We start from the raw sequence: 19,081 nt of genomic DNA, 5'->3' as shown, positions 1-19,081 counted from the left end.
TGTTAAAAATTTATTTTTGACTTTTAATAAGGAAGACCACTTAATCCATTTCAACACCGGTCACACATCGGGCACATCGGGGTGTTTTTCTTCACAGCCATCCTGGAAAGTAGCGATCATGGTCACTGTTTCAGCGAGGAAACCGAGGCTCGACCAGAGAAGAGAGCAGGGCCAAGCTTCAGCATGAGTGGTCAGCAAACAGGGATTTGAGCTCCAAAGTCAAACCGTGAGCGTCAAAGAAATGGAAGTTCCCTGGGCCATGTTTGGCCGCTACAGAGTCGGAGGTAATAGCAACGTTTCTGTTTTGATACACCCATTAAAATCATATCCCCTAGCCCAGAGGCCTGGCAGCATGGTGAATGTCACCCTGGAGCAGGCACGGGAGTCAAGTGCTAAATGACAGCCAGGGATTGGGTGGCTTTGCTTGCTTTGTGGAGGAAGATAGTGTTGGTTCAACCAGACCAGTCGGCTCTATGGCCATCCACGGCCAACAGGAAATTGTACTTAGTTGGCTAAAAGGAAAAGAAAAAAGTGTCTTATGAAGCACTACGGGTAGTAGTTTGGGCGAAAGATTGAATTAAACCACCAAACACGCATCCGATTATTTATTGCAATATCGGAGGAGAAAATGTTCAGCTCCTTTGGCAGCGTGGCTTCTGCACCGCGGAGGATGCTCAGTGCAGAGGAGGGACAGGTATTATTTCGTCTCCGCGTGCGGCTTTCAGAACATTCTGCACCCGGACTGCTTGTTTTTAATCCCGCGGACAGCCTCTGTGGGCCCCAGCGACGCCAACGGTTCCCGAATGCGGGCCCAGTGCATCTTTGGAGGACTTCGCCTTGCACACAACAGTTTGCTGACCACACTGTCGGGGCTAGGCCTGCTGCCGGCTTCATCTACAGCTCTTTGTCGCCTTGAGCGCGGCAGAGCGCGGGCTCCCACTGCCTTTGAGATTTGTGTCGCCTTTTCCTTGGAATCTTTCAGCCTCTTTGGGCCCATTTCCTACCAAACGGAGGTGACAGCGCTTTCCAGCTGGGCTTGCTGGTATTGATCAACTGAATTAATGTAAAGGCAAGCGCTTTGCAAATTGTACAGGGCCACTTACAAACAAACCATGAGGCCATTATAGTTTCTCTCCAGAGATGAAAGGGACCTGGGGGTCCCCGGGGGCGGCACTAATGGTCAAGGCATTTTGGAAGAGGGCTTCTAAGAGGTGCCAACCAAACTCCCTGTCACGGAGTCCAGGCTGACTCCGAGCGGATTCTGAGACTGTAATGGTCGAAGGGACTAGAAAGCCCCCGTCTTCCTCCCTTTGGGGCTGTAGGTGGTTTCCAACTGCCGACCTCCGAATCGCAGCCCAACGCTCTCCGTTGAACCACCAGCCTGGAACCCCCTCTGGGGGCAGTCCCACTGCACACACGCGGGCTTGCCAAGGCTTCCGAACAGACGCGATGGCTACAAACTGTCGCTAGCAAAGGAGTGTTGAGTCAGTCGCCTGCCTCCGGGAGACCTCCAATGGGGCGGGGGGTCAGGAACTGGGCCATCCATGCAGTGTGTAACTGGCAACGGCCCAAAGAGACAAGGGGCTGTGGGAGAAGACCCCGAAGATGGTAGGGCTGTTGAGGAAGGAAAGCCAAGTGACACAATATGCTTCCAAGGCTTCCTGGAAGAGATCAGCCTTTCTTGGCTCAGAGAGTTTGCTTTGTGTTCCCGAATGTCATAGGTAACATGTTGTTGCTCTTGGCAGCTGTGAAGTCGGCCCTAGGTGACCCCCATGCACAATGGACGGCGGGTGCGAGGGTACACAGCGCGAGCCAGGTGAGGCGTTATCCCGGAACGACCCCTGCCTCGGTAGGGAATGTACCAGCAAACCCATGTATGAATGCATGAAGGCCATTCGTGCTCCCAGGTTTCGGAGGCCGTAAATCAAAGGCTGCAAACCTCGATGGGCGCACACACAGCCTCTCCCTCTTCCTCCTAATGGCTTCAGTCCAGCGTTTGTCGCACAGTGCCGGCATGGGTGGTCAAGAGTCCGGTCTCCCACTTCCTAACAGTGCAGCTTCCTTAAGCATCCTTGAAAAAGTCAAGATAATAATACCTACTCATTATGAGGACTACATGGAACAATCTATGTAAAGTGTCTAGTGCCTAATATAATGTGACAAGCATCGGTTCCTCCTCTCCCTCGGTCTCTTCATTTTTTCCTTCCACACTCTCGCTTCTGGCTTATTTTTGTCCCTCTCCTCTTTCTGTTTACAGTCACACAGGTCTTCATTCAGCACGCCGCTGTGCACAGTACTAAACGCTCATCGCTCCTCAGAGCATGCACGCAAGAAGGGAAAACCACCAGGCGCGTCCTCGTAGAAGCTCTGGGAGTATTCAGAAGTTTGCCCCAACTTGTTCATGGAGTTTGATTGTGGGGAGCCGCTTCGGTTATTGTTAGATGGCCAGGAAGTTGAGGGTGTTCAGTCTGTGGAGTGACTTTACGAAGCAGGCTCCAGGGGAAAGCAAGGCGGGGTGGGAGCAGGGGGAAGGGCTTACAGGGGTTAACTTCAGAACTCCTTCAGAGACAAGCGCTCTGTCCTGAGCAGAGAGGTAAGGCATCATTGGCTAAGCCGCAGGGTCCGTAAGAAGTTTTCAAGAACGGATGCCTTACTAAAATCAACACGTTTTCCAACCTGTAAGCTTAGAGTTGATTTACTGATTTTTAATTAAAATTACCTACTTTTCACAAGTACTTTATACTTTTGAGTGAATAATGCAGGGGTCTTATGTGCAAACATTTAAATGATAAGACATTATCCTCTAAAGGTTATTAAATTACAAAACTCTAAGGAAAGGGGACTGGTCCATGATTTTGTAAAATTAAGTCTGGAAGCGCATGCAATTAAGAAAGTAAGGTGGAAATTGTTGATATAAAAGCCCTCCTCCCCACATTTTTTGCTAATTTTAAGTCTACTTTTTTGTGTTTATAATAATATATGGACAAAGTGGCCTAAGTTACTGAATGTTTTTTTGTCTTCTGGTCTTTCCTACAATCTTCACTAAAAATAAAAAATTAGTGTGTGGTGGGGCAGTTTTGAAAGGAACCCTTATTTCAAAACTGGATATACTCTAAATTATTACCATGGCAGTGAGTGAGTCTACTCCCAGAAATCCCATTTTCTTCATAGGGGCTGTGAAGAAAATGATTTTGTCCTTTCTCCTATGTTTCTTCTATGTTATGTTTTGTGGTAAAACTAGTAACCTGACTTTATATGTTAGCTTTTTGAAGTTCTTGCACATCCCATTTGAAGCTGAGGCAGTTAGGCCACTTCCTAAGTTATGCCAGTAGTGGCCTGATGTGTCTTGATTGTGCACGAAGGGCAGGTGGGGAGGAACTGGGAGTGAAGTAAGTCTGTATTATTCTCTCTTCAGTGTATAATGGTGGTGACTGGGGAGAGCCTGGCAGAGATGTGATGAAGGTGCAGTGTAAACCCACCCTTCGAATGGTCCCTTGTCCTGAGGGGAGATTGGGGCCAGGGCGGCGAAGCAGGAATGCCATTTGTGATGACCTGCCATGTGTGGCTTATGTATTTTGTCTATGTATTTTACAAGCTGTACAATGATGCTTCAAGACTGGGATTGTTGCTACCATTTTGTGGAGGAAGAAATGGGTTTAAAGAGGTATGGGCAAATCACTACTGAACACTTACTAAGTCTTATGTTGCTGTGCTCAGGTGTAATTTCTAGGAAAAATTCTGCATTGCTGATGGGTGGGTTTTCTTAGTTAGTTGTTTTTGATGAAACATGCAAATGGAAGGCCTGATTATGCCCGCGATAATGAGAATAGATCCCATGTATACGACACTGCACAAGACCCAGGGGAAGGGTTGCTCGCTGGACTAGCTCAGCGAGGGCCATACCTGAGGATACTTTGTTCTAGAACTTGGATCTGATGCTGGTCCTGCTGGTTTTGCTTCTTCATCTCTTCCTGTTCTCTTCCGCTGCTGATTCCATCCAGAAGCCATTTCTCCCTCAAGGCTTTTTTCTGATGGAGGAAACATAAAAATGTGTTCTGATGGAGCCAAGGGTTCCCAAAATCTGTTCCTGCTTTCAAGTCCTAGCTGATTTGCCTGCTTCTCTCCACTCTTCTTGAACCTCCTTTAAAACCACTTCTGCTTTACATGTTCAGTTTTAGACTTGCTTGCAATAGAATAATTTAAACTCTACAGAAGACCCCCACCCACTTATCATCACCCTTAAATAACCCTCTTATTTCAGAATCATGCAGCTTTATGTGTTTGGAGTGGTTATACTGAGACAAGATCATAGGATGTCTCTATTGGTATTTGCCCAGAGTGCTTCTTAATGGCAAGAAAGGTTAGGCTGGTCTTACATACTTTGGATATGTTGTCAGGAGAGACCAGGTCTGGAGAAGGACATCATGCTTGGTAAAGTGGAGGGACAGTGAAAAAGAGGAAGGCCCCAAAGGAGATGAGTTGATACAGTGATTGCAATAATGGGCTCAAACCTAGAAACAATTGTAAGGTTGGCCCGGGTCTGAGACAGTACGTTGTGCTGTGGGGCGCTGTGAGTTGAAACTGACTCGATGGCACCTAACAACAACACTAACAAGTGTACATATTTTGTGTCATCAATGTAATACAAGCTCCTTGAAGCTATATTGAGATACACACCAGTGATAGCATGCAGTGGCTGCTCAGAAAAATATTCCTGCAATTGATTGTTTGGCTTAGTTTGTGTATTTTACAACCATATACTTAGTATATGTATTTAGATAAAACAAGAAGTATATATATATATATATATATATATATATACTAAACTTTAAAGTTAGCTTTTCTTCTGGGAATCTTTTTTTCTGGATTTCAACATATTTTAAGCTCAGGTATCTACCCATTCCAATAACATGATCTGCAAAATCCACTGATCTGTATAAACAAACACAGATCAGTGTTAATTGTTGAATTTTTTGTTAAGGTGAACAATACAAAAAACATAGGTGTTATCGTGTAGACAAAAACGCCTATTGTGAGTGCTTGAAAACAAAAAAGAAATTCCTCGAATTCCTAAGGAGACTTAAAGCAAATGAAACCAAGGAAGAGACACAATATACTAATGTCTCTTAATAGAAAAAGGGGGACGACCAACTTCCTAGTAGGGGAAAAGAATGACTAACAGCACTTTTAAGCATCCTAAGAGGGGAGCATGCCTGGTAATATGCACTTAATAAGCCACATTGCCCTGAGTTACTGTACACCCCCTGGGAATCCAGGCTAAGTGCCATAGAACACTGAGGCATTGAATCCTGGATCTTAAAGGTGCACAACACACTCCAAAGGCCATCCCAGAGGGATCTGATGTAGAAACCCAACTACGTGAAGTAGACTCTACCTCAAATGTATCTGTAACCTGAGGATTTAAGACTGAAATTACTTGGTGTTTGAAGAGAAGACAGCTATATCAAGAGTATTAAACTGTCGGTACAGACCAACATTGACTTACTACTTCAATGCCCTACTTGCTGTATTACAACATGTATTATTCTGGCAGACCTGTGATTGACATTGCCAGTGAATATTATTGTAAATTTTGCCCAACAAGCAACTCCCATCATTTGTGTAACTAGCATCCTGTGTACACATGAGTGATTCAGGTACTGTGTTATGTAGTTAGCCTACACATGTTCAATCTTCCTTTCAATAGTGTTCTAAAATTAGTGCTATGGCTAATCAATGACACTAATGACACTATTAACAGAAGGTCCTTATGCTCTAAGGATATGATCAATAAGATTCTCTACCATAAATTAACAAGGATGTCTTTAAGGTGAGTCAGAGGCAGACAGAAAACATAGATTTAGGAATGAATTTGGGGTTCATAACAAATCCTAGCTTCAATCTAAGAACAATTAGTTCTTACAACATAGCCCTGCTTGATATTTGCCCTCATGAAGGAAGATATGGATACTATATCAAAGCGTGGTGAACAAATTAGATGGTGTCTAGCTGTCAGAATAGACTCTGGTGTCTTAAAGGCTTGTTTCCAAACAAGCAGGCATCAAAATGAGACGTCAACTAAGCCCTCTTGGAAGAAACCCACCAACATCCATGATCCAAGGATTGTAAATCATATAATTGACATCCAAAGGAGTATCAGAGCTTAAATTGTGAGATTCTGGTGTACAGAAGGCTATGGATGGCATTGGAACCCCAAAATACGTTTGAAGGATCTACAAAAAGTCTCTGGTGATTTCCTCTAACCATAATTGAGGGATGGGAATAAACTGGTTACCAGACAGAGTATTGGAGAGTTGACTATAGTAGATTAAAATGATGAATCTGACTTGAACGGTTAAACCTTTGTCAATTGATCTCTCCTCTGATATACTTTGGGCTTTATATGGTTTTTAATTATTTTCTGTTTTTCCCCTTTCATATTGGGGTTTATCTCTGTTATATTTTGTCATTATAGGTAGCCTTTTGAATCTTTGCTATGTATTTTTCTATGTTTTTTCAGTAGGAAACCCAGGATTGATGAACCTATATAGATAACAACTATAATAAAAGTTCATGGAGGTATGGTAGGGAAGGTGTGTGTTTGGGGGAGGGATAAGGGGGAACTCATATCAAGGAGTTCAAGAAGGAAGAAAATACTTTGAGAATAGAACTAAGTAATCATATATATATGTTAAGAATTAAGATGGTAGATGGACATTAGGCCTCAACTCAAGTACTCCCTCAACACAAGAACACTTTGTTCTAACAATCGGTATTTTGTGAGGCTCACCTTCCTGACATGATTGCTGAAGACAAAATGGGTGCATAAGTAAATGTGGTGAAGAAAGCTTATGGTATCCGGCTATCAAAGGTATAACCTCTTGGGTCTTAAAGGCTTGAAGATAAACAAGTGCCATCTAGCTGAGAAACAACAAAGTCCACATGGAAAAAGCACACCAGCCTGTATGATCATGGGGTGTCAATGGAATCAGGTACCAAGCATCTAAGACCCACAACAAAATCATAGGCAAGATGAATGGGACGGGGTCATGGAGTGGAAACCCAATGCCTATTTGTAGACAATTGGACATCCCCTCACAGAGGGGTCACAGGGAAGAAATGAGTCAGTCAGGGTGTACTATAGCACGTATGAAACACACAACTTTCCTCTAGTTCTTTGGTGCTTCCTTTCCCCCACTATCATGACCTTAATTCTATTTTACAAATCAGATTAGACCAGAATATGCATACTGCTACAGATAAGAGCCCACAACACAGAGAATCTAGGATAGATAACTCAATCACCACCCCCAGGGCCAACTATGAGAGTAGAGATACCAGGAGGATTAGGGGAGGGTGGGGGGAAAGAGGAGGGAATCAATCAAGGATCAACCTATAACCCTCTCTCAGGGGAACGAACAATGGAAACGTGGGTGAGGGACAATTGAGGATGATGTAAGACATGAAAAATAATAATCTCTAACTTATCAAAGGTTCATGAGGGAGGGGAGGTGGGAAAGGGAGGGAGAAGAAATGGGGAGCTGATATCAGGGGCTCAAGTGGGAAGAGAATGCTTTGAAAATTATGATGGCAGCATATGTTCAAATGTGCTTGACACACTGGGTGAATATATGGATTGTGATAAGAGAGGTAAGAGTCCCCAATAAAAGTATTTAATAATAAAAAAGTAAAAAAAATGAAACTGATTTTGGTAGCAATTGTACAATATTGCTTGAAGTGATTGGTTACAAATTGGGTTATTAATTGAAAGGTTGGCAGTTTGAAACCAGCTGGTCTGAGGGAGAACGATGGGGCTTTCTACTCCCATAAAGAGGTACTATTGGACTTCCAGGATGATGGTGATGGAGTAACACATACCAGAGGGACTCCACAGAATTCAGCCCAGGAGAGTTGGTTGGAGGAAAATTCTACTCAGCTGGAATGCAGGAGTATCATAAAGATAAGTAGGCATAGACCCACGGGGTTTTGAGGGGCTAGAGGCTTTTGGCTTACCTCAGTGGAGGCCAGCTGGGGCTTGACCTTGGCAGCTGGGGCTTGACTTTGGCCCAGCCACTGTCTCTGCCGGAGCTGGACCTTTTGGAGCCTGTAGTGGGGCTAGGTCTTAACACAGCCACAGCTTGCTGCAACCGCCGTGGGGCACGGACTAAATCTTTGCAACTCCACCAGTGGGGATCAAGACTCAGCTACATTGCTGCATTTGTTTCCATCTCTTCACTATATCCCCTGCCCAGGCTCAATGGGCTTACTTTTTAATTTTTTTCTCCTCTTTGTCTCTTTTTTTCTCACACTCCACTGCTGACCCCCAGACTACTCCCATTATCCTAGGGCATTTACACCTGCACCACACCCAGCTAGGTGAGCTCCACTCAGTGCAGCTAGCCTGAGGGTGAGAAAGCCCTGCTGACCTCCACCAGGGAATACTCTGCTCAACTTCTTACCCAGGAATTCCTGCCTGTGTGCCTGGGGTTCCTAAGGTAGCTCAGCCAACACTCATGAATGTTCCAGGTTGCTGCAGGAACCTCTGCCCAACTCCGCAATACCAAAGCAGGCAACCCACCAGTCTTCTGGGTCACTCCCTTGAGAGGGAAGCCACACGAGGATAAAGTGGTATGTTAATTCCATAGTGAATTTAGCTGTAGGCAGTTTGAAGAAGCATTCATATAAGTCTCCCAGAGAAAGCCAGTGCTCTTTGACTCCTTGGAAAATGGCACCTGGCTCCTCTAAAACAACACAAAGCAAACAGCCCCAAGGACCTCAACGAAAAAACAGGAGAAACAAAAGGCAATGGCAGAAGGTGTCCTGAACATAATGACATGCATAGAAGAAGCAGACATTGGAGCTGCCACAGAAAGAAATTCGCTACTTGGAGTCATACAAAATATGAAGGAAACAATACAGAAAAAGGATGAAAAGGCCATACACCAAAGGGAAATACTTAGAGAGGAGATAACAAAAACCAGTAGCAGAAACACGGACCTCGAGAATCGACTGGAGGAATCAGAGAACCACATCAGTGACTAGGAGGACAACCAAGCAGACTTTAACAAACGTGAACAAAAATCTAATAATATCATCAGAGACGCTAAAGAAACCTTAAGAGCTATGTCTGATGCTATGAAGTGGAACGACATTAGAATCATTGGCTTACTGGAGGAAAGCACAACAAAGAAGTCATCAGGAACAATAGTAAGAGAATTCTTGGAGGAAAACTTCCCTAGCTTAATGAATGAAAACCAGGCAACCATTCAGGATGCTGAAAGAACACCAGCTATATTGAATCCCAAGAAGAAGTCACCAAGGTACATAATAGTTAAACTATCCAACTTTGAGGAAAAGGAGAAAATCATGAGAGCAGCTAGGGAAAAACAAGCAATCACATATAAAGGTTCTCAAATAAGAATATGCTCAGACCAATTAGCAGAACCTATGAAGAAGAGGAGAGAGTAGAGTAACATATTCTAAAAACTGAAGGAAAACAATGCAAACCCGAGAATACTCTACCCAGCCAAATTATCGATCAAGATAGATGGAGAAGTAAGAATCTTCCCAGACAAGGAAAAATTCAAGGAATACAATAGAAGAAACCCAGCCCTACAAAAGATCCTTGCCAACCCAGGATGGGCAGAAGAACAACACTCATCAAGCATAAATAAGAGACCACTACATAGAACAACCTCACCCAGAGGGCAACAAAGAGAAAACAGACCCCTAAGATAGCATTGGCTTAAGAATGGAAAGAAGTCAAAGTCCACTGAGGTATGCTTAAAAAATGCAAAAAAGGGCATAGGGAAAAAGCTACTGTATACAAATATTCCTGGGGTGAGGACCAGGTAATATGGCAGGGACCAGACCAAATACAGGGATACACATGGTATACAACTAAAAGGCTGGTGGGGAAAGGACATAAATAATAATAAAGAAATGGTAGCAGGGGCACAGGGGACTAACCCATCCAAGGGGAGGGTATTGCTTATATCTCCACAGGGAAAGAGGGATCAGACTTCAAACCAGGGCTCCAAGATGAGAATGCAACATGCTGGCGTGGAGTAGGGAACCAGTGGAGAGATCTGAGGGGCAGACCCCAACCCCAACTACTGAGTGGACACCTGCCCCACCCCCCAGAAGAATTTATTTCAAAGGACGGCATTGAATTTGCAGCTCCGGGAGAGGGACATATCTGATCAGAGCACATGGGAGCAGATGAAGGGGGAGGAGGAGAGAGTGGAGCACATCCTGGCCCACCAGGCCGTGAAGACGATGTTCCCAATTAGAGCAGCCAGTCCACAGAGAGAACCACATGGCTGACCCCACTATGAGACACGACACCCCTCACTGACCCATAGCCCTATTGGAACACTAGAGACAGTGTGGGAATTGCACCTGATCTGATCCCGCCACACTGCGGCAAAACATTAAGGGGGTGCAAGAGAAGAGCAAGGGAATGGAGTGGCAAGGTCCCCAGGGAATGCTGAAGGTGGACTTTGGGACCAAGGCTCGGTGCCCCAACAGACTTGACCGGAAAACACTCCTAAAGGTCAACAAACAATCCTTGAACTAACTACAAGCTTTTCTTTCTTGTTGTATTTTTTTGTCATTGGTTTATTTTTGTTGTACATTGTTGCTTGGTTTTGATCTGTCTTGTTTTTGTGCATGTTATTATCTCTGCAGGTCTGTCTAGATAAGATAGGCTGGATGAAAAATCTGGAGGAGAAAACAACAGGACCGACAGCTCCGGGTGGACATGGGATAGTGGGAGGTGGGGAGAAATGTAGTGGTGTTAACAAACCCTGGGACAAAGGAACAACAAGTGATCCAAATTGGTGGTGAGGAGGGTGTGGGAGGCCTGGTAGGGCATCATAAAGGGTAATGTAACCAAGAGGAATTGCTGAAACCCTGGTGGGGAATGTGCATGATAGTGGGACAGGAGGAAAGTCAAAGGAAATAGAGGAAAGACTTGGAAGGCAAAGTGCATTTATAGAGGTCTAGATAAAGACATGTATATATGCAAAGATATTTATATATGAGGATGGAGAAATAGATCTATGTGCATATATTTATAGGTTTAGTATTAAGGCAGCAGAAGGACATTGGGCCTCCACGTCCCTCCCTGCAACTATCATGATTCCAAGTCTACCTTGCAAATCTGGCTAGACAAGAGGATGTACACTGGTACAGATAGGAACTGGAAACACAGGAAATCCAGGGCGAATGATTCCCTCAGGACCAGTAGTATGAGTGGCGATACTGGGAGGGTGGGTTGGAAAGGGGGAACCAATTTCAAGGATCTACATGTGACCTCTTCCCTGGGGGGGGATGGACAACAGAAAAGTGGGTGAAGGGAGGCATCAGACAGGGTAAGTATGACAAAATAATAATGAGGGAGGGGGGTGTAGGGAGGGAGGGGAAAAAGAGGACCTGATGCCAGGGGCTTAAGTGGAGAGCAAATATTTTGAGAAGGATGAGGGCAATGAATGTACAAATGTGATTTACACAATTGATGTATGTATGGATTGTGATAAGAGTTGTATGAGCCCTAATAAAACAATAATAATAAAAAAAAATTACTATCTCGGAAACTCTTAGTTGCAGCTCTACGCTGTCTTCTCCAGTCACTGTGAGTCGAAATCAACTTGATGGCAGTGAGGTTTTTTCTTTTCTTTTTTTTTGTTTTTAATGAATAGCCAAGAGAACTGGTTACAATTATCTAACCAAATTACAATCTTTACAAACCACCTATGAGGGCAGTTTCAGCTGATTACACCCCTATCACTACAAGAAATATTCAGATGGATGATCTATGATGCTGAGTTACAGAGGGCAGAGAATGATTCTCGTGACCAGAATAGCCTAATGTAAGTCTATATTACTGTTTTTCTATCTGGTTAGGAATAACTTTAATTTTAGTCTTATAAAACTCTGCTCATAGTTCATGAAGGAGCCCAGCTGTTAAACGAAATGTAGGTAGTATAACCCATTTAGTAGTTCCTGGAGAGAAAACCTGATAATGTATTGCTGTAAAGTTTCCAGCCTACAAGCCCACAACTCCATGCTCTGTCATATAGGGTCAATCTGAGTTAAAATCCACTACACAGCACACAAATATCACTAGTTCACAAATGGCTCCTCTTCTTGAGAACTGTTCTCAGAGAAATATCAAACACACAATTTGGATTTGTAATTAAAATATTACCATATTGTGAGCAGCCATCTAAGATATAATTATTGATCTCTCCCTACCCAGAGGAAAGAAGAATCATGAAAATAGAAAGACCCGTGGAAACAGTCCCATGGACTAATTTTGTTGTTGTTAAGTGCTATTGAGTCAGCTGTAACTATAGCGATCCTGTTCACAACAGAATGAAACACAGTATAGTCCTGCACCATCCTCACAATTGTTCCACTGCCTGAGCTCATCGATGCAGCCACGAGGCTAATGTATCGTGTGGAGGCCCTTCCTCTTTTTCACCACCCCTCCACTTTACCAAATTGTATGTCCTTCTCCAGGGACTGGTCTCTCCTGACAATGTGTCTTTTGATCACTTGACTGCTGCTTTCATAAACATTGATTGTGGATCCAATTGTTTCCAGCTTTTACATTCCAATTAACAATTACTGTGAATACGTCTTGAATTCATGTTTGACCAAATGACAAATTCTTGACTTCAAACTTTTCTCCATTTATTTTGATGTAACCTGTTGGTCCAGTTGTGAAGATTTTGGTCTTCCTTTCATTGAGCTGTAATTCACATCCTTGATCTTCATCAGCAAGTGTTTCAAGTCCTCCTCACTTTCAGCAAGCCAGGTTGTGCCATCTGCATATCACAGGTTGTTAATAAGCCTTCCTCCAATCCTGCTGCCGCATCCTTCTTCATGTAATCCAGCTTCTTGATGTAATCCAGTATCCATATTGAACAAGTATGGTGAGAGCATACAACCCTGATGCACACTTTTCCTGATTTTAAACCATCCATCCTATTTGCACAACTGCCTTGATCCATGTTCAAGTTCCGAATGAGCACAATAAAGAGTTCTGGAATTCCCTTCTCAAGGTTATCCACAGTGTATTATGGTCCATAGAGTTGAAAGCCTTTGTATAGTCAACGAAAAACATGTAAATATCTTTCTGATATTCTCAGATTTCAGCCAAGATCCATCTGACATCAGCATTGAGATCCCTTGTTCCATGTCCTCTTCTGAATTGGACCTGAACTTCTGGCAGCTCCCTGTCAATGTAACTGCTGCAACTGTTATTGGATGATCCTAAGCAAAATTCCACTTGTGTGACATCAATGATAGCGTTCTATAGTTTGAACATCATGTTGGGCCACCATTCTTTGGATCTGTGGTAGTTACATAATCTGTTGTGAACTTGAGATGACTAAAAGTAAAGGGGTGGAGTTTAGCCTGTCAATCAGGTAACAGCTTGATAACCTCATTTGGAGGTGCTAAGGAGATCAATAGCTCGCTGGAGGCAGGACCCACACTCTTTCCCTGTGAGACATTCCTGTTGACAAGCCCCATGGAGCTACATGGGATGGAGCCAGAGCCTTGGAGTTAGAGGAGCCATGTGGAGACCCACGCCAGTGTTGAGATGCTTCCGCCACCACTGGATCCATAAGACTTTCCACCCACTGGCTTGTAATCTTCCTGCACTCAGTGTCATTGCATGTGTTGCATGAGTGTAAAGAGGAATTCATAGACTTGTATCAGACATATGGGCTAATATTGGACTTATGGACTTGAACTGGACTGGGCTGGGATGCTTTCTAAATATACAATTGCTCTTTTATATAAAGCTCTTTCTTGTACACATTTGAGTGTCTATGAGTTTGCTTCTTTAGTCCGCCCAGACTAACACAGGATAGCAGTCTTCCACATTTCCTGGCATAGAGGAGTGAGTTCTTCTAGAGCAGCAGTCCTCAACATGGGGATTGTGACCCTTTTGGGTCGAAAGACTCTTTCACAGGGGTCACTTAAGACCATCAGAAAACACATATTTCCGATGGTCTTAGAAACTGAGACACCGCTCTTCTTTCTGTCTTCAGGTGGGTCCACCCACATGCAGATATGCTCACGTACGAGTACCTGACATGAAGACTGTTACCCATACTACACCATGCTTCAAGACAAAATTCCATTTATTTGTAATTAGAAATAAATACTTCACAATATATAATTACATATTATTTTGTGATTAATCATTATGCTTTATGTTCAATTTGTAACAATGAAACTACATCCTGCATCTTAGATATTTACAGCATGATTCATAACAGTATCAAAATAACAGTTATGAAGTAGTAACAAAAATAATTTTATGGTTGGGGGGATCACCACAACATGAGGAACTGTATTAAAGGGTCACGGCATTAGGAAGGTTGGAACCACTGTTCTAGAGCGCCATCTTGCTGACAGATTCCAGGTGTATTCCATTAATTCCTGGAGCCTTGTTTTTGACTAAAGCATTCTTTGTAGTTTGACCTTCTTCCTCCAGCAGCATTAGTTCTTGCTCACATGCTACCTTCTAAAATGGTGAATGTAGGCCATTCTTTTTGGTGCAGTGACTCTGTGTTCTTTTCATCTTCTTGATGCTTCCTATGCCATTCGATATTGTGCCCAAAGAATCTTTCAAATTGCAATTCAAGGCTTGACTTTTTCTTGCGTTCGTTCAATTCACGACATTGAGTGTGTTGTTCCCTTTTGGTTTTCTAAATCTAGGTTTTTGTACATTTTATTATAGTATATTGTTTTGTCTTCTCAAGCTTCCTTTAGAAATGTTTGTTCAGCTGATTGACTTCATTCTTTTCATTTGCTTTAGCTACCCTATGATGAAGAACAACTTTCAGCATCTCTTCTGACATCCATCTTAATATTTTCTTTCTTTGTTGTCTTTTTAATGACCTTTTGCTTTCTTCATGAATGATGGTCTTGATGCCCTCCCACAAGTCATCATATTTCCTGTCATTTGTGTCCAATGACTGAAATCTGTTCTTGACGTGTTCTCACAATTTAGGTGGGATAGTCTAAAGGTTGCATTTTGACTCTTGTTGTCTTGGTTTAATTTTCTTAAGCTTTATCCTGAACTTACATATAAGGAATTGATCATCTGTTCCACAGTCGGCCCCTGATCTGGTTTTAGCTGCTAATATTTAGCTTTCTCATCTTGCCTGCCCACAGATGTAGTCAATTCGGTTTCAGTGTATTCCATCGGGAGAAGCCCATGCGTATGGTTTCCTTTTGTGTAGTGGAAAAGGTATTTGCTATGAATAAGTATTTGGTTTTTCAAAGTTCTGTCATGCGATCTCCAGCTTTATTTCTATCACCATGTGCATATTTTCCAATTGCTGTTCCTTCCTTTTTGTTTCCAACTTTTGATTCCAATCAAGAATAACTGTGAATGCATCTTGATCACAAGTTTGGTCAATTTCTGACTGAAGTCTTGGGTGGATTCTTCTATTTCTTCATCACTAGCTTTTGTGGTTGGTGCATAAATTTGAATAATAGTTGTTTTTGCTTGGATTCCCTTGAGGGGAATTGTACTTTATGACAAATTTAGCAAGATCCTGTCTGTTATGTCACTCCATTCCTCTTCATTGTGTTATTCCTGGCATAGTAAATCATATGATTTTCTGATTCAGAATGGCCAATACCAGTGCATTTCAGCTCACTCATGCCTAGGATATTGATTTTCATGCATTCCATTTCAGTTTTGATGACTTCCAATTTTCCTAAATCCATACTTTGCACATTCCAGGTTCCTATCATTAGCATATTTTTGCAGCTGTTCCTCTTTGCCTCGAGCCATGCTCCCTCAACAAATGAAGACCCTGAAGGCTCCACTCCCACTGGCTTTACTGGACTCATCACCATGGCCACTTCCCATCCAAGAAGTTAGCTCCTCTTCAATCACCTTTCGTGCGCCCTGGGGCCTGAGGGGCCCATCTGCCAGCAGACTCCGACAATGTTCAGCTTCCTTTGTGTCGGTGTTCAGTACTTGACAGTGCTTCAAATCTAAGCAAAAGGTTTTCAGTGGATTCTTCCTCCAAAGTGGAAAGCTAAATCCTTTGCTTTTTCTTAGTCTGGAAGCTCTGCTGAAACCTGTTCCCTTTGAGTGACTCTGCTGGCATTTGAAATACCAGTGACATAGTTTCTAGCATCGAAGCAACACATGATCCACCACAGTATGGAAAACTGACAGACAAGGGGTGGAGGAAGATTCCTAGAGCACAAATATCAGAATTGTATGAATGTCAGAATGCCAACAAAACCAAAAAACCAAAACAAAACACTAAAACCAAAACCAAGACTCAGTGTCATGTAGTCATCTTCAACTCATGATGATACTAATTTAGGTCTCTGGGACCGTATATCTTTCTGTGAGTGACTGGTATTGGCCACTGGTATTGGTGGTCTGAACCCCCAACCTTGAGGCTCATAGTCCAATGCATTACCCACTACACCACCAGGGCTGCTGCACAGTGCTAACAGTGCCAGCAAAGTCTTTGGAAACTCCCTTGCAGCATGACGTCAATGTGATGTGGGGTTCAGGACTGAACGATCTACATTAACATTTACAGTAATTTTCAATGTGTCTCAGGAACTTTTTGTAGCATTTAAGTGGAAATATATGAAGCCATTCATGTCTTCATTTCTTTCTTTCTTTTTTTTTTTTATAAAGTTGCTGGGAAGTTGATCCCACCTCCTGGAGACTCCCTGTGTGCTCCGCAGGGTTTTCAAGGCCACGGCCTCCTGAGAAGATCTCCAGCTCTGTCTTTGGAACCCTGAGTGGTGGGTTTGAACTGATAACCTTTCGCCTAGTAGTTGAGCTTCGCCTAAGGACTCCAAAACAGCCAAGGCATAGGACTGCTTGTACATGCCCTCGTTCATACTGTCAGGGTTTGGATTTGTGTTACTTGACCTACAAACCCACGTTAATGAGTGCCCAGTCCCATTTCCCAGAGGAGGCTGGGTCTTAGGCCTATCTGATTGGAGTCTCCATCTTGAATCTCAAGACTGAGCTAACCTGGAATCTGCCCTTTCAGATGGACTCCCACTTGACATCTGACTGCTGTTCCATGCCTGCAGTTTCTTCCCTACAGCCAAGCCTCACACATCCCCACTTCTCTCCAAATGCACCCAGTATTCTTTCCACCCATGCTATACTCACCCTGTAGAATATCTTTCCTTCCGGTTCGTCTTTCCAGCCCCAACAACCCCACCCCTCTCTCACTTTCCTCGGCTCCCAACACTCTTTCCTCTACACTCCTGCTTATGCCTTATGCATAGGATTCACTACCACATAAATGCCACTCAGTATATGCATCCGTTATTTTTAAGGACAAAGGCTAAATTTTATTATTTTGTATAATGTCTAGTTCTCTGTACACAAAACCAACAAACCGAACATATTGCCATCAAGTTGATTCTGACATACAGCAACCTTTGAAAAGATCTACTCCATAGGGTTCCTAGGCTGCAATCTTTACTGAAGCAGATGGCCACACCTCCCAGATTCATGGTGTTAAATGAATATTTATTAGATGCAAGGCCTATGAATACTTCTATAAGTTTTTCTTATCATTGAAGACTCAGATCAAACCCCATGCCTTTAATAGAGACTTTGTTTCAATGAAAGAGATAATTGCTATCTGTACAACCAGATACAGCAGCCCCGGGCATGAGATATGTGTTCCCTGGGTTACATTAGAAGAGTCTCCAGGGTTTCAGAATACAAATCTATAGGGATGATCATATACTACGTTCTGAATTTTGTTGTGTGGATGTATTGAGCTGAGATTCCACTTTAGAAATGAACATTGCAGTAAGTCAGCTATTTCCTGGGTGAAATTTATTTCCTAGAATGAATGGAGAGAGTACTTCATCTTTGTCTTCTACCTCGAGCAATTCTCTTATTTGAAAACCCAGAGTGCAAGGACAGCAATTGCTGAAGACTAGGGTGTTATTGCTTAACTACTAAGTGCTTATGAGTTCCATCTCTCTCTCTCTCTCTCTCTCTTTCTCTCTCTCTCTCAGTGTGTGTGAGAAAGAAGAAGGACATAGGCAGAGAATGAGAGAGAAAAAAACACACCAGAGTGGCTTTGGGGGCTAGAAATAAGCTCTTTCAAAATTGACAGAGATTTTATGTAGTTTGAAGTGCACTAAGATCACTTGGTAAATTTGTTTTCGAATCATTGATCTTCTGGGAATACACGCCGACTATGTGTGTATTTCTTGACCACGTTTACTGCTTAAGTAAATCCATCGTGACTTACAGTGTAAGAGTAGCAGGTAACTGTGCATTGGCAGCATCTATCTGAAAGGTCTACTGCTGTCAGAGCAGAGAAGAGATGCAGAGCCCTGAACACGGAGGCTAAGTACGGATGGTAACTGGAATCTTCAACTCTGTTTTTTTGGGGTTGTTATTTGATCCATCAGAGGTCTGGATTTTGTTGAATTGAGCACGTTGACCTTCAGTCCCTAGGCCAGCAGTTTGGTGCGTGCTGCTTTATTGTTTTATGAAGGGTACTTATTTAACCATGGCTGGAAGCCCTGTCAGATGCAGTACAGTTTCCTGCTTGGCGTTTGCTCACATGCAACTTCTGTTTGTCAGCTGCATGGTCCAGGGTTGCAATCAGGCCTTTGGACTCGTTCGTACTGGCCCAGTCCTACGCTGAGGCAGTGGGGTCGATAGGGCTGGTGTCACCCAGTGTGGTCAGTCACGATGTCATGCTTACTGCCATGGATCTCTGCTTATACAGGATCGTGCGGAGCCCTTAGTAATGTTAACTATCATTGGAAATCACAGACTGGTATGCGGTAGTTCTTAGATGATAGCAATCCTAACCACAGAAGAAGCAGTGCTGGCGGTGCCGTGGGTTGCCATGGGGCTGCTCACCCCGCAGTCAGCCAGCAGACGCCACCAGTGGCTCTGAGGGAGGAACACGAGCCTTTTTGTTCCCGTCAAGGTTTATAGCCTTGGAAAGACAAAGGGGCTGTTCTCCCATGTGGGTAGGGTCACTAGGATTCAAATGGATGGAAGGGCAGTGGGCCAACAAATGTG

General features: G+C 43.4%; 1 protein-coding gene across 1 annotated transcript in view; it reads right to left on the bottom strand.

Annotated features, from left to right (window-relative positions):
- PALMD (palmdelphin) overlaps positions 1-19,081 on the bottom strand; it is a 76,414-nt gene that overhangs the window by 33,160 nt on the left and 24,173 nt on the right. The window contains exon 3 of the mRNA XM_075540269.1: positions 3,904-4,028. Within this exon, the coding sequence (XP_075396384.1) occupies positions 3,904-4,028 (125 nt within the window). The remainder of the gene's footprint in view (positions 1-3,903; positions 4,029-19,081) is intronic.

This window comes from Tenrec ecaudatus, chromosome 1, assembly GCF_050624435.1.
Source record: "Tenrec ecaudatus isolate mTenEca1 chromosome 1, mTenEca1.hap1, whole genome shotgun sequence".
Taxonomy (NCBI): Eukaryota; Metazoa; Chordata; class Mammalia; order Afrosoricida; family Tenrecidae; genus Tenrec; species Tenrec ecaudatus.
The sequence above is the reverse complement of the archived record's forward strand: the minus strand, read 5'-3'. Positions and strand labels throughout refer to the sequence as shown.